Below are 27,609 nucleotides of genomic sequence, written 5' to 3' on the forward strand. Positions count from 1 at the left end.
TAGCCATCTCCAGCAACATGAGAGGAGTGGCTATATATACGAAGAGCGAGATCAAATCTCTCAAATCAACCATCAACGTCACGGTAGGTGCCCAAGTGGTGTCAGAGGAAGTACTCCTGACTGTGTTAGAAGATGTCAATCAAGTCTAAGAGAGATGGCCAGAAGGTTCCAACAGCATGCCATTCCATTTATAAAACACAACATATTCTTTCGTGAGGGAGAAAGAGAAGATCTCTCTTTACCAAGTAGTATAACTGGAAGAGATATGTTTTAAAGTAATTGTGCAAAATGCACTAGATGCCAGTAGGAAGGCATTTATCAGGAGGTTTATAGTGTAATGAGGGGGGATGCAGCTCCGTGAAGGGTAAGCTGAAAAAGCCCAGGATCATTCTCTATTCTCATTTGCAAGATCCCACTGAGTTCCATGGAAATAAAGCCTAAAAGCTCCCACTCCCAGAGGCAACGGAAATGAGATTCTGGGTCTGAATGACGCATAGAACATAAACGCCGCAATCATTATCAACTGTTTTTTTATTTTTTATGATGAAGTAAGCGTTTCCAGGAATGCTTTGTTTTGTGTAAGAGGGTGTCATTTCTGCTGGAGCGTCAATACCTGAGTGGCAGCTGGATGATATCCAAGAGGAGAACATCTGCCATCAGACTCCACAGTGGCTCCACCTCCCACCAGCTCACAATCAGGCAAAAAGGAAAAGGTTACGGCACCATTTAAAAAGAGTTCCATCAGAGAGGTCATTCGCAAAGAGAAAAAAAGCTTACGTGGATAATTATTGTAATTCACTTCAAATACTAGCCATTAGTGCTTTATCGTTGGGGAAATGGGTGTTGGTCATTACAAGCTTACTTATTATGTTGCTGGTTGAAATGGCCCCATCACTATTGAATAACATCAATATTCATATTCCATCAAAACAGAAAGCATAATTACTCTACAATTCCCTCATTGTAAAAGCCTGTACAATGAAGTCCAACCATAAATTTGGCATGTAAAAAATACATTTTTTTTTTTAAATGATGCAATCTGGTTTCCATCACTCTCACACGTCCACAGGGCCTGAGGCTCTCTGCCCCCAGACCCTGTCCTGTCTCTCTCCCCAAACCTGCCATCCTCGTAACATCCACTGGATGCCCTCAGACTTTCTTGCCAGTCCTGGTCACCTGACACCCCCGCCTATCTACACACCTGTTCCCACTTTCCTCATCAGCCTGCCTTGTGACCATTAAATCACTGAACTAATCTTGTCCATCTGCATTTGGGTTTCTTTTCTTGCTGCCTGAATTCAACCTCATGCTAAATGTTGTGGGTACAGTCAGTGCATTCATTTTCCGAAGCTTGTACCAGCAATCATGACAGCGGGTCTGTAATAATTAGTAGCGTGAGTCTGATCTGACCAGCATTCCTTTTTAAAAAGCTTTACAGCACACTAAAGTGTGTTACAGGTCAATCTGCGTTTTTTTTGTTAACATTTCAATTCAAGATTTTATGTTAAAATTTTCAATTCAAGAAAGGAGTCTTAAATTGTTTGTGTGTTTTTTTTTTTAGATTTAGTTTGATTTAGACATCCATATCAGTGCTGTCGGTCACCTTCCTGTGTTTGGTGAACGCAATTAATTATAAAGGAATATGTGTAGTTGTGTCATATTTATCTAAATTATAATGCCCCACGTGTAAAAACTGCTAGGAGGTGATATAAGGGTTAAACAGAATCAAATGAATATAAATGATTCTGGCATTCACCAGTTTGACAGATTTCTGCGCCAGAGGGAGGTGGGGAATGATGACAAACTGATCATGTGCTCGTCTCACTTTGTTTACCTAAATGTCGGCAGCTGGGTTCATTTACCCTCGGCTCACTGGGGGTGAACTATTCCAAAACACGCGAACATGACCAGGTGAGTGTCAGTTAGCATTTTATTTGTGCAAAAATAATCCTTGAAACTACTGCCATCACACCTAATTTTGCCCAGTGGGTGCCGTGTACTTGCCCTATTTTCCCTCCTCCGTGTCTCACTGAGTGTGGAAATGACAGGGTTATATGGCAGCTTCACTTCCCCCAACTTCCCCCAGCCATACCCTGACAACCAGCTCGAAGTGTGGAACATCACTGTCCCAGATGGCCACAGGGTCAAACTCTACTTCAGCCACTTCAGCATGGAACCCTCAGCCCAGTGTGAATATGACTACATCCAGGTAACATGCTGGAGAAACTCCAACTCCCATTCTCTGCACTGGAGTCCGTGGCTTACTGACTAAAATGCCTCTGACCTTGTCAAACTAGGTTTTGGCAGAGGGGAATGAAACCTTGCGGTTCTGTGGTGAGGAAGAGAAGAACTATGAAAGGACCCCGAGGAACACCATCATCCTATCAGCCGGGAATCTCATGTCAGTGGTCTTTAGGAGTGACTACTCTAACGAGGGACGATTCACGGGCTTCCAAGCATTTTACACTGCAGAAGGTGAAGCAGAATAGTGACACGTGTTGCCCGAAGGCAGACACAGTTGTTGGTGGCTGTAATTGCACGAAGCAGGGTGTAAGGGAGTTTATAGCAAAATAGGAGCAGGATTATATCATCACAGGTAAATACAGTAATGTTTTAAAATTCATATTTAGAAAGAAATCGGTTTGTCCAAAAAACATAATTAATTTAAACATAGATTGACAGTTTATTTTTCTTTTCCATGTCATTTTCATCACCCAGTTACTTTTTGGATTGAAGATTTGATGCCTGTTTTCATGCAATTAATACTTCAAACTTTTCTTTCAACATCTAGCTGTTGTTTACGTAGATTGCCAATCAACATTTCTGTGTGTTAAGACAAACCAGACTCATTCGGTGCTTGATTCTGCGGATAAAGTCTGCGATTTAAAGTATGTTGGAAAATACATATCTACTGTATAGTGTTTCATTCTCTCACCTCTCTGTCTCTAACAGACATCAACGAGTGTCTGTCCAAGATAGATGGGGAAAGAGTGTGTGATCATTTTTGCCACAATTACATCGGCAAATATTACTGCACGTGCAAACAAGGATACCTTCTCCATGACAACAAAAGATCCTGCACAGGTAAGAGCCACGCAGACTAAAGCTCAAGAGGCATGTCCATCTGAGCTCAGTCAAAGTCAATCAAAAGTTGTATAGTGAGGTTCAGAGTTAAGAGCCTGCTACAAAGCCTTTAACTATATATTGATACGGTTTATGGTGTTTATGGTGAGCTTCAACATACTTCCACAGCTTTTGTTGACTATAATCAAAAATAGCCATTTGGCGATTAGGTGTTGGGGTGTTGAAAATACAAAATGCTGCTAATTTCAGAAATTTTTACGAAAAGTCTGGATGAAAATACGGTCAAATGGTAGTGTTGTAAACATACACACTTATTGGAAAGCCAGGCCATTTGCTTTTGTACTGCAGAACAAATCTTCAAATAACAATTCTAATATTTCCCAGAGGGCACACAGTTGATATTGTATTAGATTGGACTTCCTTCTATCATAGCCGGCCTCTGCTAAATAATTTCAGACTGAAAAGGCGCACTGATGCATCAAGTAGTTGATCTTTTCCAGCTGGTGTGTGGCAAGGTTAATTACTGTCGATTCCTGAGGGAAAATCAACTTCAAAGTGGCATTAAAAATTGATACCTGTGAAGCATAAATAGTGTACTGACACCAGGTAATTAATCACAATTACCAGTTGATGTGCCTTAAATTATTATTCTTTGCTCGAGGAAAAGGGGGTGGCAAAACAAATCATGCAATGAATAGGCAAAAAATGATTACCTGCCTAGAGATTGTACTAATTATATGAATTACAGGAACTCGGCCTCTTTGCGATACTCATTTGTTTTTGTCCGTAACAACATCTGCACACTTGCCGGGGCAATAATGCAAAGCCAAATGAATCCCATCATTTACGATGCCAGTAAATGTCTCAATTCGACAGGAAAAAATGTTTTCTTCTAAACCAAAAACTTTTTCATAGCCGGTAGCTTATTGTTGCACGTAGATCATTAAACGTAATCATTTAAATTAACATGCAAACCCTGAGGACTGGACAAGATATCTAAAACATGCCTCAACATGTTGAAGTGGGATTCTAATGTGTGTGTGAGTCTTCCCCACAGTGCCATGCCACAGCCAGGTGTTGACCCTGCCATCGGGGGTCCTGACCAGTCCGGGCTACCCGAGCCCCTACCCGCCCATGAGTCAGTGTGACCACACCATCCGTCTGCAGGAGGGCTACAGAATAATTCTGCACTTCCTGGACCCCTTTGACATAGAGAGACACTCAGATGTCCCTTGTCCGTATGATATGTTGAAGGTTAGTCATGTGACAAGCAATGTATTCCTCCTCATGCCCGTAGAGGCAGTTTGTTACAGACCTGTCCTCCTCGGGTGATATACTATACGGCCATGCCGTTTCCTGCATAATTTTTTGGCAGACATAAATCAGTCAGGCCTTTAATGAATCGTCTCATTTGGTCTTCCCCTTTTGCAAGATTTCAACAACTGGACAAGAGTATGGACCTTTCTGTGGATCCGTGCCACCAGGTCGCATTGACACTGGAAGTTACCAAGTGCGTGTTGCGTTTAGATCCGACTCCAGTGGGAAAAACAAGGGATGGAAGATCAAGTACACCAGTATCAAGGCGGAATCCTGATGGCTTGTTGACATGAGCAATGTTTGTGTACTTATACGCCATCTGTCAATTTTACACAGTGACTTTTACAACCTGGGACTTTAACACAACCGTGATGAAGCTTGGATATTGTGTTTGAGCATGAGGCTTGCAGAATCAATATTGTGATGATACTTTGGTATGACATTATGAAACTGGTGCTACAAAAATACTCTCCAAATTTCAAGGAATTTCATTGATTGCATCTAATTTCTAATCTAGTTTAATCCTCTTTTAACTACTTTTGTATTAGGTGTTTCACTGTTGCATAACTCAAAAGACACTTTGACTTAATAATGTACACGTAAAAATAAAAAGCCCATTAAAATACTGTAAATGTTTTGTGACCACAACATAGAACCTGAAGTCGCATATGATCAGACAAGCATTTTAATTAAACAAAGAGCGGGTCTTCCTCAAAGCAGTGTAGCTCGATGCAAACCGTTCTGCTCTTTAATGCTCTGGCAGAAATAAGAAATGAATTCTCTGCAGTATTCTGGAAGTCAGTCAGTCTGGTCTGAGAAGTGGTGAATGTTTGTCGTTTAACCTTCATACATTATGCAGCTTGTTCTCAGCTCTGCTCCTTTTATCAAAACAGTCATTATAGGGTTCTTCGGCATGAAATTGCCTCTCATTTCACACCTTTGCATTCACTCGCTAACATTTCGTCCGCCTGTGCCCCACAAGTAGTACGGCAAAAGAGCACGCCTGAACGAGTGGATGCGAGAAAGAAACACACTTGTGTTGATTTCTATCCAGTGTTATATCCAGGGATCCTTTTTTCTTGGAATTAGTCCAACACGACTTTTCTGTGAACTTTCTTTTAACCCTCATCATGTCGACTGAACTGTTATGCTGCTACATGCGCTGCACTGTGAAGGCCAACACAACTTGGCAAGGTGTGTACTGACCCATACGTCACCTTGGCATTTGCAACCCCACAAAACCACAAGGCCTTAGGTGGACATGTGTTCTCTGAAAGTCATCTGACCGCATGGAATAAGGTTTGTTTCCAGCATGAAATTCCCAGACAGTCCTCGGGGGCAACTGGGTGCTTACAGAGCAAACGGGCAGTTGTTGCCCGAGCACTGTTAACTCATAATCGTATCCACCAAAACAGCGTGACTAATGCTCAATACCCCACTCACTTCTAACTGTTCAGCTAGTTGGAGCCAATTCCACAGCAATTACACACAGCATGAAAGCCATTAACCAACTGTTGGAAAATATGTAGCAGCAGCAGCATGCAGCCAGTAGGCTTATAGCTAAAAACCCTTCATCTTGAGCATGAATGTGTTGTACTGTATGTGAGGAGAGAGCTATAAAAGGAGGCTTACTTATTTCTGACCATGGGAAGAATTCATTAATCAGTATTTTAGTGACTCTAAATTTTATTCTCACAAAGAACAGCTCCTATAGCTTTGAGCCCAACATTGTATTTGGCGTTAGATTTAGGTCTTCAGAGAAAGTAGTCTCAAGAATGGCGTCTGTCTGTGAAATCCGCCATAATAATAATAATAATAAAGGTCAAGAGATCTGTCGAAAGCTTGAGGGCTGGTGGAATTTAGAAAACCCTTCTTACCACCATTCAACATGTTTATAAAAGGCACCTTCAATCTAAGAATGTACGCTCATATACAAATTCCCATGTAACATTTGTCGTGCATGTTCAAATCAAATAGAGTGTGAACGCACCGGAGAGCTGACACGTGACAAAGGGTTATACAACGGCAGAGAGAGAGAGAATGCTCACCTTTGGGGAAGCCGCGTGTCGTAGACTGAGTAACTAGGAGATCTTGATGAATAACAAATACTAAAGTACAAGACAGTGGTGTCATCTCAATCTCACGGCGACACAAACGGATGATCCCTCCGCAAATTCACCCGTCATTCATGATCACTGTTCAAGAGACCAGTGATGAGACGACAGGCATGACAAAGGCTATCTTCTACATGACCTGAGTCACATGGACCTGCACACATAGTACACACACCATCTTACATCACACAGCCCCGACACTGATACATAACGTCTATAATAGATGGTCTTAAGCGAGCTCTCATCCAGAAATATTGGTTCTGTGCAACTCAGAAGCTGTCATTCTCACCCATAATGTGTTCAGTGAAGCTTCCCCGTATGACCTGAAATACTTCTTATCCTGTCATACCCTTTATTGTTAGAGTGATGAATTAGTCGGCGTACCCTTTTCAAATGAAGCTTTTATACAAATACATTTGGTTGACGTCCGCATTTGCATACATCTCTCAGTAATGCATTTCTCTCAGTATGATCCTGTCTGCACTCCACGTCAGTCTATCGCAGTGCTGTAGAAGTTCCTTTAGCATCGTGCCTTATGTAGAGAGTTCCTGTGCTCATCATATTTGGTATTTCTACCATTCTTTGTATTCCACGTAGAGATTCTCGAAATGGTCACACATCAGGTGATGACATTTCACACCACATGCATGAAGACTGGTGGTACAACATGGAAAGGATAATGCCACATTCAGGTAGTTTATTTACAAAAAAAAATGTTCATGTTCCCTGTAGGGGGGCCTGTTTATTTTCATCACAAGTTAGAAGTTATTTGGGTCCAATAGTGGCCCTCAAAACTGACAAAAAGGTCAAATCAAAGGAACCAGCTGATTGAAATAACAACACCCATCCCAAAAGATCCCATATACTCAAGATATAAATGTAATTTCAGTGAAAGCACCTACATTATTTCAAAGAGATACAAAACAAATGCTGGAGATCCACAGGGTTTCTCTAGCTAGTTCAAAGCATTTTTCTAACCTATAGTGCACGGGGGGGGGGGGGGCAGTATGTAAACAATAACACCAGGAAGTTCATTTAACAGTTTATATAAAACCTTAAAGCAATGACTCCACATATTGGGAAGAACGCTTTGATACCACTCTCATTCCTATCAGCTAAATACGAAGCTGCCATAAGCATAGCTTAGCATACAGACTGGGAACAAGGGGAAACAGCTAGCCTGGCTCTGAAGGTAACAAAAGCTAGCGCCCCTTAATCTCATCGTTTAAATCGCACCAATGAAGTACAAAACCCACAAGTTGGGGTTTTACAGGGATAATGTGTACTTCTTAGGTGTTAATTGCTGAGCTTACCAGGGGCTGGTGCGAGCTGGCTGTTTCCAGTCGTTATGCTAAGCTAAGCTATCGGGCTGCAGCTTCATACTGAACGAGTGTTCAGAGAGCGATGGCATCGATCTTCCGAGCGAACAAGAAAAGCGAATTGGCATATTTCCCAAAATGTTTTGCTTTTCACATGGATATGTTTATCTGTGATTATTTTCACAGCATGGCACTCACCAAAATAAGGAGCCAATAGAAAAGTGGTTAACGCCAGCATGTCTTTGATAAACATGACCTGTGCAAATGACTCTGCTTCCTCTTGAGGCAAAAAGCATTCAAGTGGTTTGCAAGTTCAACAGAATTATGCAAACGTCAACATCATTAACATTCATGGGTTCTAGCGTTATGGATCCTATTATTAACCCAAGGTAAATCCCATTCTTCTGACCCTGAGGCAGGTTGTGTGAGTTCTTATCAGTCTCTTCTCCGGTGAAGCCTCGGCCCAGGCGTTTTTCTAGACCCTCCTCCGCGCTCTGCTAACTGGACTCCAGCTGTGTGTTGCTCCTGATGGACTGCACGGCCTGAACCTGCTGGAGACGTCTGGTCAGCTCGGCTTCGCAGGCCTGCAGCAGCGCAGAAGTCCTCATTCGGTCCCAGCCCAGCACCTGCTCCATAGCTTGCACCCCTCTGCTCACAACCATCTGAGGAGACATGGAAGAGGCTTCATTTCAAACAGTGCAAATGTGAATATGTGAGACTGTATATTACTGACTCATCATTTTAGATTGTTGTGTTTTAGACAGATGTCTGCAATCCAATCAGACAGCCTTGTAATAAGTGCTCTCTTTATATAAGTAAGTAAATGGCCTTTGGATTACACAACAGAGTCACTAATAAACTATGCATGTGCTGCGTTAGGACTTGCAGTTTTCCATAATTGCTTCATCATTTTCTCAGCTGCTTATTAGACTCGATGGGTTTTTGTTACAGCACAAGCTGCAGAAGTTCTGAGGCATACTGGATCAGCGGTGTGGGGGGGATTACCTGCAGATCCTCAGTGGAGAGTCTGGTCTCTGGGCTTGTTTTGCCTTTCAGGACCATCAGTGTCCTGGTCATGAATCCGGATGCAGAGTCCACCTCCATTGCATCCACCACCACGTCTCCGGCCTCTGACACATTAAAATGGATTCCCTTTCAGGATCATTTGTTGTACACGGGTATAGTTACAATGAAACGCAACACGAGGGGGGATTATTCAGCAGCAACAATGTTTCCACCTAGTGGCCAAAAGGCACAATCACCGCTCTTCTCTCATGAGCCATAAGTGTTGGCACTGAGAAAAATAACATGTAAAGAAAAATACTTGTTTTTAATTTATAATTGATTAATTATCTTGTCATAACTACATGCTTTGCTACAATGCAAATACAAAAAGTGAAGGATGTCAACATGGGTGTATAAAGATATTGCTGTTGAATAATAATAGTGTGCTTAGCTCTTAAAAATAATACATATATCAAGAATTATTGTGATTGTTTTAGCCTTTCGTGTTGATTACGGGTTTGGTCAGCTTTGTCCCTTTGACTCTTGTCCACAGAACAAGCAGAGGAGCCATTACCTTCCTGCAGGCCTACACAATCAAAGGTTAATATTGATTATTTTTGCTGGTCGTTGAACTCATGATTATTGATCAGAGCTATTCATTCCAATTTTCATAGGATAGACTCAGTGGCTTTTTATGGCAAACATCCATCCATATATATATATATATATATATATATATATATATATATATATATATATATATATATGTATGTATGTATACCCTGAACAGGCCATCACAGGGCTGACACACAGAGACAGACAACCATCCGCCGCACTACACCAACGTGCCACCCTCCAAACGATACAATAAAAATTAAAAACAATTGAAAAAAAGAGTGTACACCAAGAAAAAAGTGTCCAATATTATTTATAAGCATTTCCAAATTGTAAAAATGAAAAACCACCACACTATGACACAGCCATACCTTGGCTTTGGTCTTCCTGCTGTCCGTCCTCTTTCTCCGCAGCTTTGAGGTAGAGCTGGAGCAGCTCCTTGGACTGCCTCTCCTCCTCTCGTCTGTCCAGAACCCTCTGCACTGTCTCCTGCAGGTCCTCGGCCTTCTTCACTTGGAAGCCCAGAGCAGAGGCGAGCTCGAGGCACGGCGCATCCACTAATGTCTGGAACAGCAGGTGGCACAAAAATATCCTTTCTTTGAGAACACTACAGTATGTCTATGAGGTGCTTCGACAGCAACAACAAATACAAGGAGGGAATGAACATCAAAGCTAAAGGTATAGCAGATTACACTGTGAACCTGCCTCCTGCCAAAAGGTAAATATTGCCTATTTCAGCTTTAAAGGACAAAACCAGAATAGTGAGTATATACGGGCAGTGTGTGCAAAATCAACTAAAAATACACAACAGTGTCTATTGTACTGATGGAACATGTCACCAAGTGCCACACTGTGGCCGATGCATTTGTAACAATTCCTGAATAACAATGGAGGTCTACTGTGTGACGCCTCTCCCACTGTCTTGGAGGCTGTCCTAGCCAACCTGGGCAGTCGATTGGCCGACATGGGAGGCTTGTCAGCTGATTAGGCTCACCTGGGCCACTGCGCTATGAATGCTGGCCTCCGTGCTCACTGTCTCGCCCTTTCTACAGGAGTTTGTTTTTGGTTGATTTTGTAAGGGAGCAGCATTTGACCCCAGTTTGTTTGGTTTGCAAACCCATAGAGGGGATGCCAGTTTTTTGCCTTTTTGTTCTGGTGGAATCATTGCATAAGCACCCACCACCAGTAGAGACTACTGCCCGAAGACTACGGTTGAGACTACTTGGCTAGTAAGTGGTATTAGTTAGACAGGGCTCTGTGGTGGCTCTTTGACTTCACCATTACACGTGTTTCAGTCCATGTATTTGTGTCTTGCGGGCTTGTGACCTTAAATACACTGCAACATGGCTAGGAGAGTAAAATACATCTGTGCTTTGTCTGGTCTTTAACTTGCTTTGAGCCCTGCATATCTGAAGATGCTTTGGTTCATGGTATAATTTGGGTCTGTAGGGGAGGAACTAGAATATGAGCTGTGGGGAGGTTGTTGCCTTAAATGCCGGCAACTTGGCAGCTTTGGTAAGGGCTGTAGCCCACGCTGTGTTTTGGTTTTCATTTGAACTTTGTTGATTCTATATGCGTCTTGGGAGGACTTGGTTGGCTTGTTAGCCTTTGTTTTATAGGGACCTTTGGGTATGCTACTTTGGTTAGCCCTTGGTAATTCCAGGTTGCTAACCAAAGCACTATTGTTATTGCTGGCCTCTGTGCTCACACTCTCTTCACACAGCTGGCATTCATCCAGCATAAATGTCTTTGAGGTTTTGCACCTTCAACACCTCCACAGCACACATGACAACACGTCCATGCACAGCTTTCATTGCTGATCTAAACACACTTATTTTGTGTTGACCTTTTAGTTTAATACATTTTATTAGAAATAAATCTATTGCATGGACTCCCTCCTCGTCACAGCCCCTGGGTTTGTTTGATGATGGCAAACATGACTTTGCTATATTAGCCTTTAGTCACACAGATAATGAAGCTTAGTGAGAGCAATCTGTAGAGTCTGTCCATGACGTTTGTTAACGATAAGGATACAGAATATTGCCAGCCTTATCCTTTAACAGGACAAAGCTGATGGTGACTACTGAGGAAAGTGGTTTTCAAGTACTATTACCTCGTTTTCTTCCCAGTGCATGCTGGGATAAACATGACTGCAAACACAGTCGGTGAAATGAAGGAAAGGTACCTGTAAATCTGCCTCCGACATGAGGATGATGCTGGCAAGGTCCTGCTTCAGCTGCTGAGCCAGGTCCAGCCAGGGTGCTGCAGCACTGGAGACGTCCACACTATCGGCCTCCACAATATCAGCCTCCAGCAACAAAGAATCTCTGGCCATCCAGGCCGTGCCACCATCCACTACGACGAAAAGCAAATTACTACCTGAACATGCACTTCATTATAAAATAAGAAACGGAAATGTAGACAAATCCCAGAACACCGTCTTACCCCTGCGAACTGGTGACCATGTCTCTTTTTCATGCAACAACATGAACTTTGTGTTTAAAGGTAGACACAGAAAGTAGGCTTGATCCTCTACTATCGTCCCATCATTCTCCAGGACCACTGTGACAGGCTCACCAGGACTGAACCCAAGAAACTCACTTCCTGTGGGAACAACGGAGAAATGGCAGATTTTACAGATCTTTGGTGGATATCCTTTCTCATGAGTGGCACACAGGACTTTGATACGCTTTAGCCATTTGTGTAAAGGCAGTAACAACCATATTGTCTCTGGTGGATTTGCCCCTGGTAGTTTCAGTGGCGGTCCCCACTGAACCTTTACTGTGACATTTGAATTCACATGTGAAGCATCTTGGTGATACAAATGTTATGGTTTCAACTTGGTGGTTTTGATAACCACCAAGTTTAAATGAACAGTGCATGATTTAGGGGGATTTCATTACTATGTTTTATTTCATTTCTATGTTTTCACTTGCGTGTAATCACCAAAAACTAAGAACTGTTGTATTTTCTTTAGCTTGCAATGCGCTTTATATCTAGATAGGGAGCGGGTCCTCTTCAGGGAGTCTACAGTAGCCCAGAGAGGACAAACCGAACACTGGCTCTAGAGAGAGCATTTCATATTTCTACGCTACCTGAAGACCACTGAAGTGTTCCAACACCCTTGGAAAGGGAGGGGTCTTCAGTTTGATGCAACTTTAGGACTAGATGCCACTAATCCTACACACTGCTCCTTTAATAGAGTAATACTGAGCTGCTTATTAGCTTTTTGTTTGTTTGTTGTATTCATGTACTGGTCTGAGACGGTTTAAAAGGAAGGTACATAACTCAGTGCTGCCTGTAACAACACATGTGGTTTTAATGTAAAGTTTTATATAAAAACATTTTGAATTTGAAAATGGAAGTTTTCCAAATAACACTAGAGGTTTTGTGTCATCTGCAGTTACAGGACTTTATCCAGATCACAATTAAATCTATACATCCGAGATGTAGACGGTTTCAACAAACTTGATCAGAAACGTGTCCCTGTCCAGTAGAGCTTGTATGTAAATAGTGTGCGTTGATGTGTGCATCGATAGGGGCAACGCCTGCTGACTAGCATTCCTGGTATGAGCAGGACAGGAGGGAGACCTGTCCTGACTCTTCCTGTTGAGCTCCTGCGAGTTTGAACAAGAAGTGTTTCACTACTCGAGCTCGTTCACGACAGATAAGCAAGTTTAAACTGTGCGGTAAAAAAAAAACACCATTAATGGCGGCAATGACGGTAGCTGACATAGATCATGTAGATCATTGCTCATCATGACATTTGTGTTTCACTTTAGACAACACCCTTCATGCCTTATTAATAACACACAGACCAAAGCAGACTGGCCAAGATCACCGCTAAATGCACGAACACACAGTCAGATTCATCTTACATTTTACATCTCGTGTAATACAGGTTTTAATTCAAATGGAAGCAATACAATGAGACTCACTCTTCAGACGCGTTTACGAGTTAAAGTCGTTATAACACAACTTACCTTTCATCTTCAGGTCATCTAAGGAGGGAACTGCCACCCCGTAGGACTTCTGTCGGGTGAAGTTGCACACCTTACACGGTTTCCTGTCTGTCATTCTTGGCTTGTTGTGGAGAAACGTACTTCTTCTTCTTTCTCTTAACTTTACACTGTCAAACACCGAAACTGTAGTTCTCGTCGATGAGCTGACTGGAACACGGAACCGCGGCGGTCTTCTTCTTCTTCTTCTTCTTCTTCTTCTTCTTCTTCTTTGAGTTGTTTACTGTTGCATTACTGCCATCTCCTGGAGTTACTTGACTCATACAGTCTCCAGCTTGTCAGCTTTTGTTTTTAGTCCAGTCTACTCTTTTAATTTCTTTCATCATGCCCATCCTCTCTGAATATTTCCCGCAACTAACAAACAGTATCTACGTGTGTTCACAGAGACTGGGAAGTATACTGTTCACACACTATGTCCTACCTTACCTCCTCCTTTCTATTTCCTTCTCCATTTCTCACAATACACACCTTAGTTTGTATTGAATGCAAATGTCCCTAGATGTATGTAAATGTCCAGGAACCCAAAATGAATGTGACCTCACTGCCTTGTTTTATTACTTGGATGTATTGCTATTATTTCAAATAGTAGGCCCAAGATCCTGACAATTACTGGACGCACCTGATTGAACACTGAAGAGACTGAGTCACTACAGACTAGCATTTAGTTTGGTTAGATTTGTTCAACCCATACCACAGCCATCAAAACAACTCAACAGTGTACACACTTAAAATGTTCAAGTTTGTTTGTCTATCTCAGCTGCAGAATCTGTATTATCTGTAATTGGATCTTTTGATCAAAGCTGCACATAGTCTGTATATTTACAATCCTGATCACTAAAACTAACTCGCTAAATATTAACTTTTATTTCTTGACTTCATTTGAGGTAATTCCAAAGAGTTTATTTACCACACAGGGATTATAGGCATTATCAAAAACTCAAACAGTGAATGTAGTGCACTATTTAATGAATAGGGAGTCATTTTTGACACAGCCTCTGTCTTCAATGGAGTCTTGAAATGTGTCTGTCAACTTCTCTCGGGAAATATAAAGACAGCATTGTCTTTCCACAAGACATAGTGGTCACAGTAGCTAAATTCATTTCTTTTAATGTGTCACTTGGTGGAGATTATGAAGATTAATGTTCCAGTATTATTACAGCTTTTATAATGATATATCAGTCATACTGGCCTTGATTGACAGGATTGTCTCGGAGCAGCCAGACTCCGAGGCTCGACCAGATTAGGAAACGGACATTGGGGACAACTGCTTCAAGACCTCAGAATCTCAGGGCTCCCAGACTTCCAGGAGCATAAATGGCCCTATTTTCAGTTTTTTTTCTTCTGTCTTTTAGATTAATTTAAGTAACAAAATGCACCACATCTTCTCAAACAATAAGTATTTTAGGGCTGTTCCTGCATTATTAATCTGGAGACCATCTTGTAGAGGGGCCCTGTGTCACAATGTTTGACGAATTATGTCTTTAATTTGTGCATTATTATGGTATTGCATATACTTGGCCAATAAAGCTGAGTTTGGTTCTGATTACGTTATTATAATAAATAATTATTAATAAAAATGATATCAATTCATGTGATACTGTACTTGCTTGTAAACACAAGGGGCTCCTGACAAATTCTAACTAAGCTTTAAAGTGAATTCTGCTGTGTTTACTAAATGTAATCATTAACATTGTGTTGTGGGGAATATGGACCACAGACTTTATGGACCGTTGAGATCTTTAAGGAAAAGCAGTCGAACGTGGCTCACTCGAGCAGCCTGTGCTGAAAGCGAACCAGGGATCGGAAGATGGCATCCACCGACCGACCTGATCCTCCAACACAGGTCTACATTTATGCAACTAGAACATTTACCTCTTGATGTCCAGACCCGACAGTGGACTCGTATAATGTGTTTAGATGTCGTGCACCTTGAATGCCTTGCTGTTTTTGTTGTTACGTTTATAACCGCTCTGTTAGCTAAAGTTAGCATGCTTGCTAGTTAGCACGCTCGCTAGCTCCTTCAACGCTGTAAAAGTTGCCTCTCAGAAATGCTTGCGTTGACAAGTTGTCCGAAAGGCCGAGCTGTCGTTCTCGTGCTGCAACCACATGTTGCCAAAACTTGTGTGGCTCGCTAACCTAGTCGGTTAGCTAGTTACCGTGACCAAATGCACGTCCTTCCACCTAACCATGAAGTCTCCCCTCAGTCTCACTATCTGCAGACAGTTAGTGACATGATGTGGAAAGGTCACAGTAAGTCAAACACGTCTGGTGGATTGTACTCGCTCTCTGCTTCCACTGTTTTGGGTTTAAATTGACAAGCATTGAACATCACGACAAACGCATGTTTTAGTAAGTTGTGTCTCATACATGTGGCCAGGGACAGCTTCTTCTACACTTTGCCTCTACATTTACAACCTCTTTAATTTCAGCAAGAAAATCTGGATGTACAATACGTCAACCAGAATAAAATGTGTTCAAAACCACCATTCAAAGGTAGATTTTATGTTGACTTAACCCAGAGACTGATGAAGCAGGAACGAAAATGAAGTAAGGAACTGAATTCATGATTGTCATGCATGCCTACATTTACAAAACAATGGCTCAATTACTGAATAATTAATTAACTGGTGCATGAGCACAGATATCCATCCAAAATGATCAAGAACCAATTATGCAGCATTAATGTGATGGATTGACTGATTTTGCTCACTGCAAATATGAAGTATGTAGATCTTTTACTTAAGTAAAAGTGTCAATACCGTGGTGATGAAATATTCTGTACCCAAGCTTTCACAATTTTAATAGTACAAAAGTAGTAGCATCAAAATATACTTAAAGTACCGAAAGTAAAAGTACTATCATTATTCAGAATGGCCCATTTTAGAATTGTATATATTGTTGTAATTATTAACACAGTAATGTGTAAATTACTTTACTGTTGCAGTTGGTAAAGTTTGGGACTAATTTTAAGTACTCTATATACTGTTTGGTAGCTTATGACTTCCCCACCAGGATAAATAAGACCGTATCTTAACCGATGATCGTGCATCATCATTTATTTGTTGGTTATGTTTTGTGTTATTAGTCTGAATTTACTAAGTAACTGTAACTGAATATATTAAATGAATGTACTGGAGTAAAAAGTACAATGTTTATTTCAGTATCCAAGCAGCAGGAAATGAAAATACCCAAAGTACTTGAGTAAATGTCCTTAGTTACTTAACACCACTGCTGCTTACTAAACATTGCTGCATTCAACCAACACAGCCTGTGTCCTCCAATAGATGGCAGTCTTATACAAGTGTTTGTTTATCTCCTCAGCCGGGCCTTCCACCCGGAGATGATGCGGCCGCTCCCCCCAGAGAAGCCCTGGTAAGGACTCAGTATTTATACATTACTTGACTGAAAAAGCATTTTGGACTAATTTAACAAACTGGTTTAAATATGCATATTTGATGTAAGTGCTTATTAGATAGATAAAGCAGGTTAGTTCATTTCATTTAATCATGAATCTTGTTTTTAATCAACAGATTTCACTGGTCAGTCCCTTTGCACTGATTAACCAGTGAAATCCGCTGCTGTAGTGTTTCGAGAATGAAACTCGCATCATATTTGAGAAATGGAGAGTTGTTGTTTTTGATCTAGTGACTTAAAGAAGTTGGGTTTTCATCTTTTCATCGACAAACTACTTTTCCTTAGCTAATCAAGTGATGTCACACATTCCCCAGAGAGATGAAGGGTTTAAGGCTTCCAATTAGCAGCCAGTCACTTTAGCACCACACTGATGTCCCCAAGCCCATAATGAGAGGGTACTTTATGTTGCTTGACTTTAGAAAGTTAAAACGCATGTGAAAAGCTCTGTTTTAGCAGCGGGTTCACAGTTGCTTTAATCGTGTTTTGCCACATACCTTTGTGGTTTTTAGTTCATCCCATTGTTTTTGAGTTTGGGTCATGTCCCACAAATGGGTCTTTTTGAATTAGTTCGCCAATAGTCATAGTCACCAATAAAGAAAATACATTTAAAAACAGTAGACTGTGTCTACGTCACACAGCCTGTGTTTAGTCCTCCCCTGCACCTGCAAAAAACAGAAGACTTGAAAATGTAGGAGAAAAGTAAAATATAAATAAAAATGTAATGGCACTGCACCTTGAGTATTTTTGCATTACAGTAACATAGTCATAAATATTCCTCAAAAAGCTATAGAAACAATATGTAATATATATATAGGGTTTTTGTTCCTCTTTTAATCCTTGTCTCTAAAGTCCTCCCTCCAAGTTGTGAATACGTGCAAAACCAGGAACATTTAATGACAATAAACATCAGTTGTTTTCCAATAATGTGTGAAGGAAAGTGTTCATTAGACATCGCTCGGCTCAAGCGATGACAACGATTATAGCCACAAGTTCTTGCCAAGTGGGACGGAATACATCACAGGTACATTCACTGGGCTCGTATGGGCACAGCATCCCGGTTATAGGAGTGCTGTATTGTTCAGCCTACATGTCTCAATGTCATTCACCGCCATTCACTCTTCATCCTCCCCCCATCATCCCTTCATGCCAAGGCTAATTTAATCCTGGGGTTATTGATTGTGGGAGCATTCTCCCAGGCTTTCTTTCAATTTACTTCAATTTCATCATCCCAGTGCGCTTCAAGACTGCCTCCTCCAAAAAGGGAAGAAATTCTTGTTATGAGGGTCCTGATTCGAGACTGGTTGACAAGTCTCCCCGCACCGCCACCGCCCTCACTTCCAACCCCTTTTCTCCTTTCTCTTTTTGATGAGCTGCTCTTTCCCAGTTAAGTGGATTATTACAGTAGGGATAATTCTTGTCACATGGCATTATTTGGATGAGGTGAATAATTGAAATTTATGTCTGAAAGGATTTTATCTGGATGAGAGGAAAGGGAGTGCTGGCAGGGTTGGGAGGGCAGAGAGAGAGAGAGGGGGGGCGCGGCGCACACACACGTTTGTGTAACATTTATGTGCACATGTGCATGTCAGACCAGCCAGTGTGTCAGGCTGGGGACACCAGTCATGTTAACAGGTTCTGACTCACCTCGCCCAGATCAGCAGGCCCTGGCACACGGCACGGCGTGGGCTCTCTCCTCTGTGGGCAAGAGGGCCCGGCTCAGGGGCCGGTGCCACAGCCTTTGCCACCATCCCGGCCCAAGGGAGAGGTCTGGACCTGCAGTTACAGAGAGAAAAAAGAGAAAGGGTTTGAGTGTGTGTTCCACGGTTGACTGGTATACCAGTCGCTGCCAGCCGCTGCTGTTGCCTCTAGCGCTGCTCTTTGCTCGCTCTCACCCCGGCTTGCTTGGTCTCCGTCTACAAACCCCCCCTCCCCTCCCTTCCACCTTCCACTCATCACAACCCCGGCCTGTCTCTCGCCGGTGTCTCCCTAGTCTTTGTGCTCTCTCTCTCTCCCCCCCCCCCCCCCCGCAGTGACACCCTGCGCCTCACCCCTCGTCTTCTCCTATCACTCTGTCCTCATTGCTTTCACGATCCTCCCAAACACATCGCAACAATCATTATGTGTGTACAAATCCCTTTGATCACATCATTTAGAAAACAGGGTCAGTTCTGAAACAGTTCAGGAAATACAGCAACGCGATAACCAGAAGCGTAGGAGCACGTTTTGATATGAGACTAAATATTGTATGGGATTGAATTCAAATGTTTTTACCTCATCACAACAGTTGCATTAAGTAAATATTTTTAGTTATTTGACTTCTCCACATTACTAATGTATTTTATTTTTTTTTTTCAGAAACTAGTTTTATGTATAAAAAAAGAAAAAAATAACATTATTAGCCAAAGTATTTTGTCAGTGTCAATATGAAGAGCAGGGCTGCAACTTACAAATTATTTTCATTATCGATTAGTTTGCCGATTATTTTCTTGATTAATTTTTTGTCTATAAAATCAGGCGACATCTTCAAAGCCCTTATTATATCTGACCATGAATCCAAAAGCCAGAGATTTTAGTTTTACTCTAATTCATGACAAAGAAAAGCAGCAACCCGTCACACCTCAGTCCGCTTGTCCCTGACTGTGATTGTGAATTCCAATGTGTTTGGGTGTCTCTGGTAGAATGAGGTCTGCTCTTTTCTCTCCACACACAATGAAAAAGGTATGCATTTGTGTGTGAGAGGATGCAAGCATGTGGTTTACTTATGCAGGAGGTGCGTCTGTATACCATTCGCACACCTCTGCGTGCACTTGGGCATATATAGTGTTAACCGAGTCTGTGTTTGTGTGTGTGTGTGTGTGTGTATTTAGGTTTGGGGGGGGGGGGGTTAGTGCAGCAGAGGGAGGGTGGTAATGGGAGGGGAAAAAGAATTGTAAGAAGAACATCCCCGGTCTCACTGCAACTTCAAAAGCTCCCCTTCCCCAGGATATTAAGCGACTGTGATGAAAAATTTAGCAAGCGTTAAATAAGCTGCTTTGAAGTGATCTGTTTTGGCTCAGCAGTCTCCAAATTTCCGTAGCCCCTCTGCAATAGCCATCACACTATGGGGGGGGGGGGGGGGCAGGGCAGTGTTAAGTGCAGGAGTTGTGAGGGACCTGGCAGGATGGCAGAGGACGTGCCAACCGTAATTGGTCCAGCCAGCGACATGAAGGCACTGCCGTCCCCTGTTGTATTTTTCTGGCTCTTTTTCACCTCATTTCACCTCCCTCTGCTGCTGAACCCCATGAGTCGCAGGCAGACAGATGTTCCTCATATGTTCGCTCTAAAAAGAGATTTTCTTTTTTTCTTCCCTAAAGCGTGGGAGTAACACAAACGTAACGCAGTGGTGATACCAGGAAGTCAGAGGTTACTCTCGGGTCTCGACTCTGTGTTTGTAAAACAATACGTCCTCCTCTGCGTGTGTGTTCGCTTTACTGCTTTATATGACTTGGAACAATTATTTTTAAAAGAAGAAAAGAAAATACGGCACATTTCAAGTGATTTGGACCTTTTTTACACTTCCACCACCATAAAACAAAACTAACACGAAGTTAACCTCCTATTTGATAATTCATATTTCAATTCATTTCACATTCAACACTTTCAAAACCATTGTTTTAATTTTTGAGTACTGCAGGTTTCAACACGCCCCAAATTAATTATTGGGGCAGAATAAGAAATGGGAGCCAGTAATGAGGCGGGTATGGTAACTCCATTCTGTCAAGAAACTAGGCTACCATTTAGTTAGTCAGGGGAACCTTCTCTGAGATTTTCCTTTTTTTCCTCTTTGCTCATTACTTTAATTGTAATTGTAATCCTTTATTGGAGCTGTCTGCAGTAAAGGAGAGTTATGGTCCGAGTGGGGGCGCGAGCCATAGAGATATTTCATGATTATTGGAGAAGACGGTCACTAGGTGGCAGCCACTAGTTCGGCCTCGCTGTAATTACTGGGTGGGAAGTGATGGCGAGAAACTGTGTGTGTGTGTGTGTGTGTGCGTGCATGCGAGGGTGTGTGAAGAGAGATTTTTCAGATTGTAACACACTCCTTGAAAGAGAAAAGTCAAATAAATCTGATCACCTGCCATCTCGCAGTCAATAGATTCAGTATCCTGTCACATTGACTGTAAACATGCTGAACACTCTTGCAAAGGCACAGAACAAAGGCGTGTGCTGAAAGCATCAATCTTCATATTTTTATGTTTAATTTCACATACGTAAACTTACTATGAATGTGATCTGAAGGCTGTATTTCACGGTGCGGCCTATAATGTGGAGTGATGTGGGATACGGGGATGACATGACAGCAATTGTGTGTGTGTGTGTGTGTGTGTGTGTGTGTCTTTTCCCCCCATGCCCGTAGGTTTACTGAAACATCTGCACACCACCGCTCGTTTCAGTGGTCAGGCTGAAGTTTTTCTCTTTTGAAAAATGCTCAATTCTCTGTTTCTCAGCGCAACACTCATTGTGCATCATGCGCTGTTTGTTTCCGTGGTTAATGATACAGGAAGGGCCCTCCGTTTTATTGTTGCTGTGTTGCACTTTTCCCCCCTCCTCGCCCAACCCGGCAGCCAACCTCCTTAGAGGACTCCGTATGAATTCTCACTGTCATGTCCAAGGACGAGTGGCGCAGGGTCAGCTAATTGCTTTTATGATTATGATTTCACGTCAGATTTATCGTGCATGCTCGGAGCACATCTTCCAGGTCCTGCCGACGTTGCTGGCTCGGATGGGGAAAATGAGTTTACAGCTTCTGGCTGTGACTTCTTGTTTAAGTGCAGGTCACACGTTTTGACTCATTAGAGTTGAACGCAGAGGGTGAATCACACGGGCTTTTGCTGTAAAAGCCCGTGTTTTTCTACGTCGGTAAATGTGCTTGTTTTCTCATCTTTGGCCTCATCGGAGCATTTGTTGACTTCGTCCTCAACATGTGCTAAAGATTGGAGGTCACGAGCGGGGAATGACACAGACAAGGATTTTTGGTTTTTCTGTTCGTTTGAACTTTTTACGAGCCATAAATCTCTTGTCTTCATTTCTGTTCACAGATGAAATCGTGACGCCTCTTCCCCTCATAGTGTGACAGAGTTATCAGGCGACTTTTATTTGATGTCGGGGGACTTTTTCTTTTTTTTCTTCTGATGGTTCCTCCCACCTCTTTGAAAATGATGAGCACAGATGAGTCCAACCCATTTTATACATTTTATTTATTTTTTTGCGGTTTTCTGCCTCATGTGCTGAGCCGGACTACATCTGCATCGCTAGGCCCCCCCCCCCCCCCCGACAATAGCGTCCTGATCTTTTGGATGAGAGCATTGGAAATCCTTTAATTCACTGTAAAGTTCACGGTAAATGAAGAAGAAGCTGTTGTCACTGTGTGTCATTAGTACGCATATTTTATGTAGATACCAGAGTCTCACGTCGTGGCTGGTGGCTCTTTGATTTGTTGCAGTAATTTGACCTCGCTCTGACCTGCCTGGCTGGGCCGCAGTGTGACTCGTGACAGATGCACCCTGGGAATATGGTTTGGATAGTTCTCCGACGCTCGAGAGGAATGTTAAAGCTAGTTTTACCCAAAGTTCATTCTGGAGACGCATGTAAAGTCTGTGATTAAGCCCAATTCAATGAACTATAATGAATACTTAGGGCTTTATTTGTAGGGTTTTTCGTCTCTTCGAGTACATTAATGTAAACAGGATGGTAACAGCTGTAATTTCCTATTCTCCCACAATTTAGTGAACTGTCATATGTTTTCTTAAGAAATGATAGAAATACGACACCACTTTAATTACAGCGCAGTCATTTTGCCTCGATATACTTGGGAAAGTGGCCTTATTGAGCCCGAGCTTCCTTTCATACTCTCTATTCTGCTTTGTAATTACTTCAGCTTGATTTATCGTCTTTTCTTTGTGTTTACGGTTGTAAACTGCTCGAGTGAGTAACTTGGTCTGAGAGTGGCTTGTCTCCTCGCAGCGAGGCTGGAAATCTCCCGATGAATCTGAGATGTCTCCGCTGTCAAGACTGCTCACATCGCTCTCAGCCTCCAATGTCACTTTCAAGGCATAATTACACAAGTTGTGTTGATTAGTATGAGAAGCAATTACGCCGGCTTTCCGCCGCAAATGGAGAATGTGATGGCCCTTGATTGACAGGAAGCATCCTGGCTTTAATAAGTAAATGACTATGGTAATTCAGGTACTGAGACCCCTTTTGATTTGTCAGCATCTTTCTAATTTTTGGGATGTCCTCTGATTTTAATGAACATGAATTTGATTGAATCCCCGTTCCCTGCACCCATCCGTCTGTCTCGCTCCTCTCTGACCAGCAAGTGCTCTCACGAGGGAGCCATACGCTCACGCTTTCAGAGCCGTCCCGAAACAATCCCGCTGCCGCTGCTGAATTATTTCTCTGAGAATGAATCCGGTGTTTAAAAAAAAAACAAGAGGAGATTAAATGAACAGCATGTGGGTTTTTTGGCACAAATGGTTTTTAGCACATCAGGCTTTTCACAAGTGTGGGAAATCAGAGGAAAAATGATTTGTAATTGACACTTTGGGGAACATTCTTTTCTCTTTTTATCTGGCTTCCCAGTAAGTTATTAGCTGTTAATTTGTCGGCAAGCTCCCCTACAGCGCCAGATATTTGTTCAAATGCTGGGATCCCCTCAGTGCATTTGTAACTACACTCCTGAAAACGCTGCCCTGTCTAATTATGTAATATAATACTGCCTTTTAGGCAAGTTTCTTTTAATTGAATAATATTAGTTCTAGCTCAGCGTTAAGCTATTGGAACAGCAATACTTGAACGAGCTCTTTATACTGTATGAAATACACAGTGGTGTGCTGTAAAATGTAGCTAAAACAGAGTCTGCCGTTTGCTAATTTCATAGATCCATCAAGTCGTATCGATTCTAAGCTTTTGCACCGTGATCTGTGTATTTTTAGATTTTTGAATTGAGGCCAAACATTTAAATAATGCTGAAATGTGATTGGCTCACCCCTCAGTCTCATATTTCTTTCTTTTGTTAACCACAGTTGGCCTAATCAAGTAATTCCCTGTTTGTCTTGGTAACCCCCTATAGAGTCATACATGCATAAATATAATAAAATAATTTGCTCTTGCACTCCCTAGCCCAGCTGTAATTTATATGGATTGAATGAGTGCTGCATTGTGGAAAAGCACGAGTGGACCAAATGCTCGTTTGTCACCTCTAATAAATGTTGGAATGTAAATTATGAAGTTATGCTTCAGATGTAAATGCACTTTATTCCAGTCCTTTAATGTAAACAGCCCACTCCAATACATTAAGGGGGGTAGGCAGGCGGCGGGGGGGGGGGGGGGATTTGACTTGGAATTTTTGACTGTTTCCATAATCAATAATAAACACAAAAGAGCCTAGATGGGGAACGTTATAACATATCTGAAGTCTGGTTCATAAATTATTGCATGAAAGCAGGCTTGTACACCAAAAATGTAAATACATTAATGTTATTAATAATGTAGTGACTAATAGTTCTATCAAGACTGTAATAGCAGTTTAATGGAATATGACAGCAAGAATGTATTACACTTCTTACATTCAGACGGGACCTTACATGACATTTATCAGGGATTTCTGAAACAATTTTTTTGATTATTTTGTTAAGTTAATTGCTTCTCCCCCCCCCCCCACCCGATGTCTTCTCTGGAAGAGAAGAGGGGCAAAAACTGGTAATGGATATTAATTAATATGTGTCACTTTTCTAGGTTTGATTAAAAATAATGAAAGCAAAATGCTAATGGAATTTCAGAGTTTCTCTGTGTGTGGCACCCCGAGATTGTGGCTCTATCTGGGGAATCTGATAGCTCTACTCTCTCCAGGCTAAAATGAAAGTGACGGAATACTGAAACTGAGATCAAATATCTTAAAAACCTGCAAAAATAGAGCACTTACGTGAAAACGTTGCACTCTAATTAGCCCGGCTTCAGATGTGTGATACAGAGGTGCATCGTCTGGAAAGTTTTCAGTGTGTTTATAATAAAAAAAAAGTTAAGACTGGCGGGCAAATCATCTGCTCTTCTCAGAATGATGTTATCAGACGAGGGAGTTTTGTTTCTGAATGAAAGACGCGCGTGAATCATTTCTGACAAGCTGCTGTCTTGGCAAGTTGTTTTTCTCTAATACAAGGTTGTTTGCCAGAAAAAGGATCCGCGGACCTGTATGCGTTTCTTTCCAAGTATCTTTTGGCCTTTCATTTAAATGAGACGCTTGAGCTACACTTCACTTGGCACTGATTATAGCGGGACGTCTAAGCCTTCCTCCAGTAGTCCACCACTGTCAGCATGGGGAACCCTTGCCAAGACTTCTTTGTGTCTGTGTGCTGTCTTCAGCAGAAAGAGGCTATCATTAAGGTGGGGCACAAGTGTAGACCAGCAGTGAAACAGAGGCTGGCATAGTAAAAAAGAAAAAGCAACCGTAGCCACTTGCACAACTGACAATTATCCAACACCTGGACCGGCTCCCCTCCCTGGTATGTGCGTCCAGACTGTCGACTTCTTGTTAATGCAGTGATTAACAGGAAGATTGCATTTGTTTTCCCGTGCAGCTCTCCTGGCAGCGCTGCTTTGCTTTCTCTTTGATTAAAATAGTGGATGAATGAATGCATTGTGGCTCATGTCATGAACTTCAAAAGAAAGGGAGAGCATGAGATGATGGAAACGTAAAAAGAAAATGGAAGAAAGGCCGAGGCCTCTTTGTCACTTCCACATTGTGGGACGTTAAGGGAGGCATTGGCCTGAAATCATTTGGAAAAGAGCAAAAACGCTCGTTATTTGTCCCCAAATATTACTCCGCATCAGATTTTTTAAAAGTTATTTACTGTCACCACGTGACTTGCCCTGATCTATTAGACTTCCATACGGCGTGGAAAGTAGTTTTAGGTATCATGGGGACGAGAAAAGGGGAAGTGAAGGGTCTCCGTCAAACGGCCCGTACTTTTTGAAACGCAGAGGGAGGCATTGTCATGTGTTTTCTGTGTCAAGGTCGACAGAAAATGTCAGAACAGGTGCGCGTCTGCTGCTGAGCTGCTTGCCAACTCAGCCCCTTTGCTGTAACACGCCACCCCGCGTGACATTGTGGCGGTTCACTGTGGGTCGTCTCTTCTCCTCTTTCTTTTGGAGGAGCCTGGTAAAACACGTCACCACGTGAGTTGCTGTAGAGAGTTCAGACGGGTGTCGACGGCGAAACGTTGACCACTGCCTCTGATTGTCACATAGTCACAAAAAGTATGGGTGCTGTGCAGGAGTGACGTGCAACATTCCTTTGTGATTACTCACATTCTCTCCTGCTGCTGTGATCTGATTCAATCTTCCCATTTTAGGAGACATTCTTTTAAAGGAGAGGGAACCCTGTGTTTTTTTATTATGGTAAATTAATGTCCTTGGCCTTATGAGGAAGAAGACGGTACAATAAGTACCTCTTCAGTCTGTGTGTGTGTGAGAGAAATGTTTAAAGCTTTAAAAATTAAAAAATCAGGGATCTAAACAAACAAACAAACAAAAAAAGCAAGAATGTGCGAGCGTTGCATGACAGCCCGTGATTTAAGGCAGAATGGATAGAGTAGTTTCGTAGTTGTGCTGATTTATAGCGTTGTTGTGTCACATATAGTTTTTACAGTCTGCATCAGCCAACTATGTCGCAAAACCTGAAAATTCTGTCTGAACCTCCTCAGAAGAGGTGGATTGTGTTTTAGGTGTGGCATAAATCGAAATGTCACGCATGCCTTTGTCACTTTATGACATTTTAGAACCACTGAAATCTCCAGCGTGTTGCCTCGCCGGCTCTGAAAGGTTGAAATGAAGCATTATTATTCGATCCGACGAGCTGTCGTGTTTGTGTCCTCTCTGGCGTCGGGTTAAATGAGAAGAAAAGAGAACCGCTACTTCCACGACCCCGATGAGTGTTGTTTTCTGACACCGTCAGCGCCGCACTCCTCTCTTTTTTTTTATGCTTGTCCTGTTTCTCGAGGTTAGATTCTTACTGGCAGCTGGAAGCCTCCAGAAAAGGGGAATTAGCCAACATTTTTCTTTGTCACTCTGTGTGATCAGGAACAGACTCTTGCCTGCTCTCTCTTTCTCCAAAAGCAAAACGAAGACCCAGCGCCCCAAGTTTCCTCCCTCAGTCGATGGTGACTTATCTGCTGCTGTGGACGTGTGGCTCAATGGTTTGGCGAGTGTGTCTAAATGTTTCTGACAGGTCTCAGTGAAAGACAGGCCGCAAGGGTGAAGTGGCATGCTTTCCTGCCCCCCCCCCCCCCCCCCCTTTTGACTCCCCCCGTACCGCCCCTGACCAGTAGATGGCGGTGTTAATCTTCTCTGGCTGCGCTCCTGCCTCGATGCGTCTCCCTTTTTTTCTTTTAACGCCATCCCTCTCCTCTCAGTCTCTCTGAGGAAAGAGGGGTCTCACCCCGTGTGGAGGGTCATGCCACCAATTCCTGGCCTCCTTTGAAGACCATGAAATCGCTGATCCAAGACGCACGATTAGTGCATTCAGCCCACTGACTGGAGACGGGTTGACGCGCGATTATAATGTCACTGGAATGTCACAATCTGCCTTGTTGTCTTTGTGAGCGCGCTCTCATCCGGTGGCACAGTGTACCCAAGAAGGAATAATTTGATCAATAAAAAGGACACCTCTCCCTCTATTGTCACTGG

General features: G+C 42.4%; 3 protein-coding genes across 8 annotated transcripts in view; 2 read left to right on the top strand and 1 right to left on the bottom strand.

Moving 5' to 3' along the window:
- Window positions 1-1,903: 1,903 nt before the first annotated feature.
- On the top strand, window positions 1,904-8,051 carry masp2 (MBL associated serine protease 2). The gene is made up of 8 exons (XM_076102311.1): window positions 1,904-1,911; window positions 1,987-2,209; window positions 2,298-2,475; window positions 2,953-3,084; window positions 4,142-4,338; window positions 4,517-4,658; window positions 7,877-7,922; window positions 8,021-8,051. Exons 1-8 carry the CDS (start codon window positions 1,904-1,906, stop codon window positions 8,049-8,051), a joined length of 957 nt encoding a protein of 318 aa, XP_075958426.1.
- dffa (DNA fragmentation factor, alpha polypeptide) lies at window positions 7,198-13,694 on the bottom strand. Its single transcript, XM_076094725.1, has 6 exons — window positions 13,438-13,694; window positions 11,900-12,058; window positions 11,640-11,809; window positions 9,826-10,018; window positions 8,840-8,964; window positions 7,198-8,496 (listed from the first exon to the last, which is right to left on the bottom strand). Exons 1-6 carry the CDS (start codon window positions 13,529-13,531, stop codon window positions 8,332-8,334), a joined length of 906 nt encoding a protein of 301 aa, XP_075950840.1. The 5' UTR covers window positions 13,532-13,694; the 3' UTR covers window positions 7,198-8,331.
- A 1,516-nt stretch (window positions 13,695-15,210) lies between these two features.
- pex14 (peroxisomal biogenesis factor 14) overlaps window positions 15,211-27,609 on the top strand; it is a 47,777-nt gene continuing 35,378 nt past the window's right edge. For all 6 annotated transcript variants that reach the window (XR_012954721.1, XR_012954722.1, XR_012954718.1 and 3 more), the window contains exons 1-2: window positions 15,211-15,316; window positions 16,795-16,845. Coding sequence is in view for 3 of the 6 variants with exons in the window: in XM_076094736.1 (XP_075950851.1) it covers window positions 15,281-15,316; window positions 16,795-16,845 (87 nt within the window). In the remaining 3 variants the exon portion in view is untranslated. The remainder of the gene's footprint in view (window positions 15,317-16,794; window positions 16,846-27,609) is intronic.

Source organism: Anarhichas minor, unplaced genomic scaffold, assembly GCF_050575085.1.
Source record: "Anarhichas minor isolate MPS153535 unplaced genomic scaffold, ASM5057508v1 ptg000003l, whole genome shotgun sequence".
Taxonomy (NCBI): domain Eukaryota; kingdom Metazoa; phylum Chordata; class Actinopteri; order Perciformes; family Anarhichadidae; genus Anarhichas; species Anarhichas minor.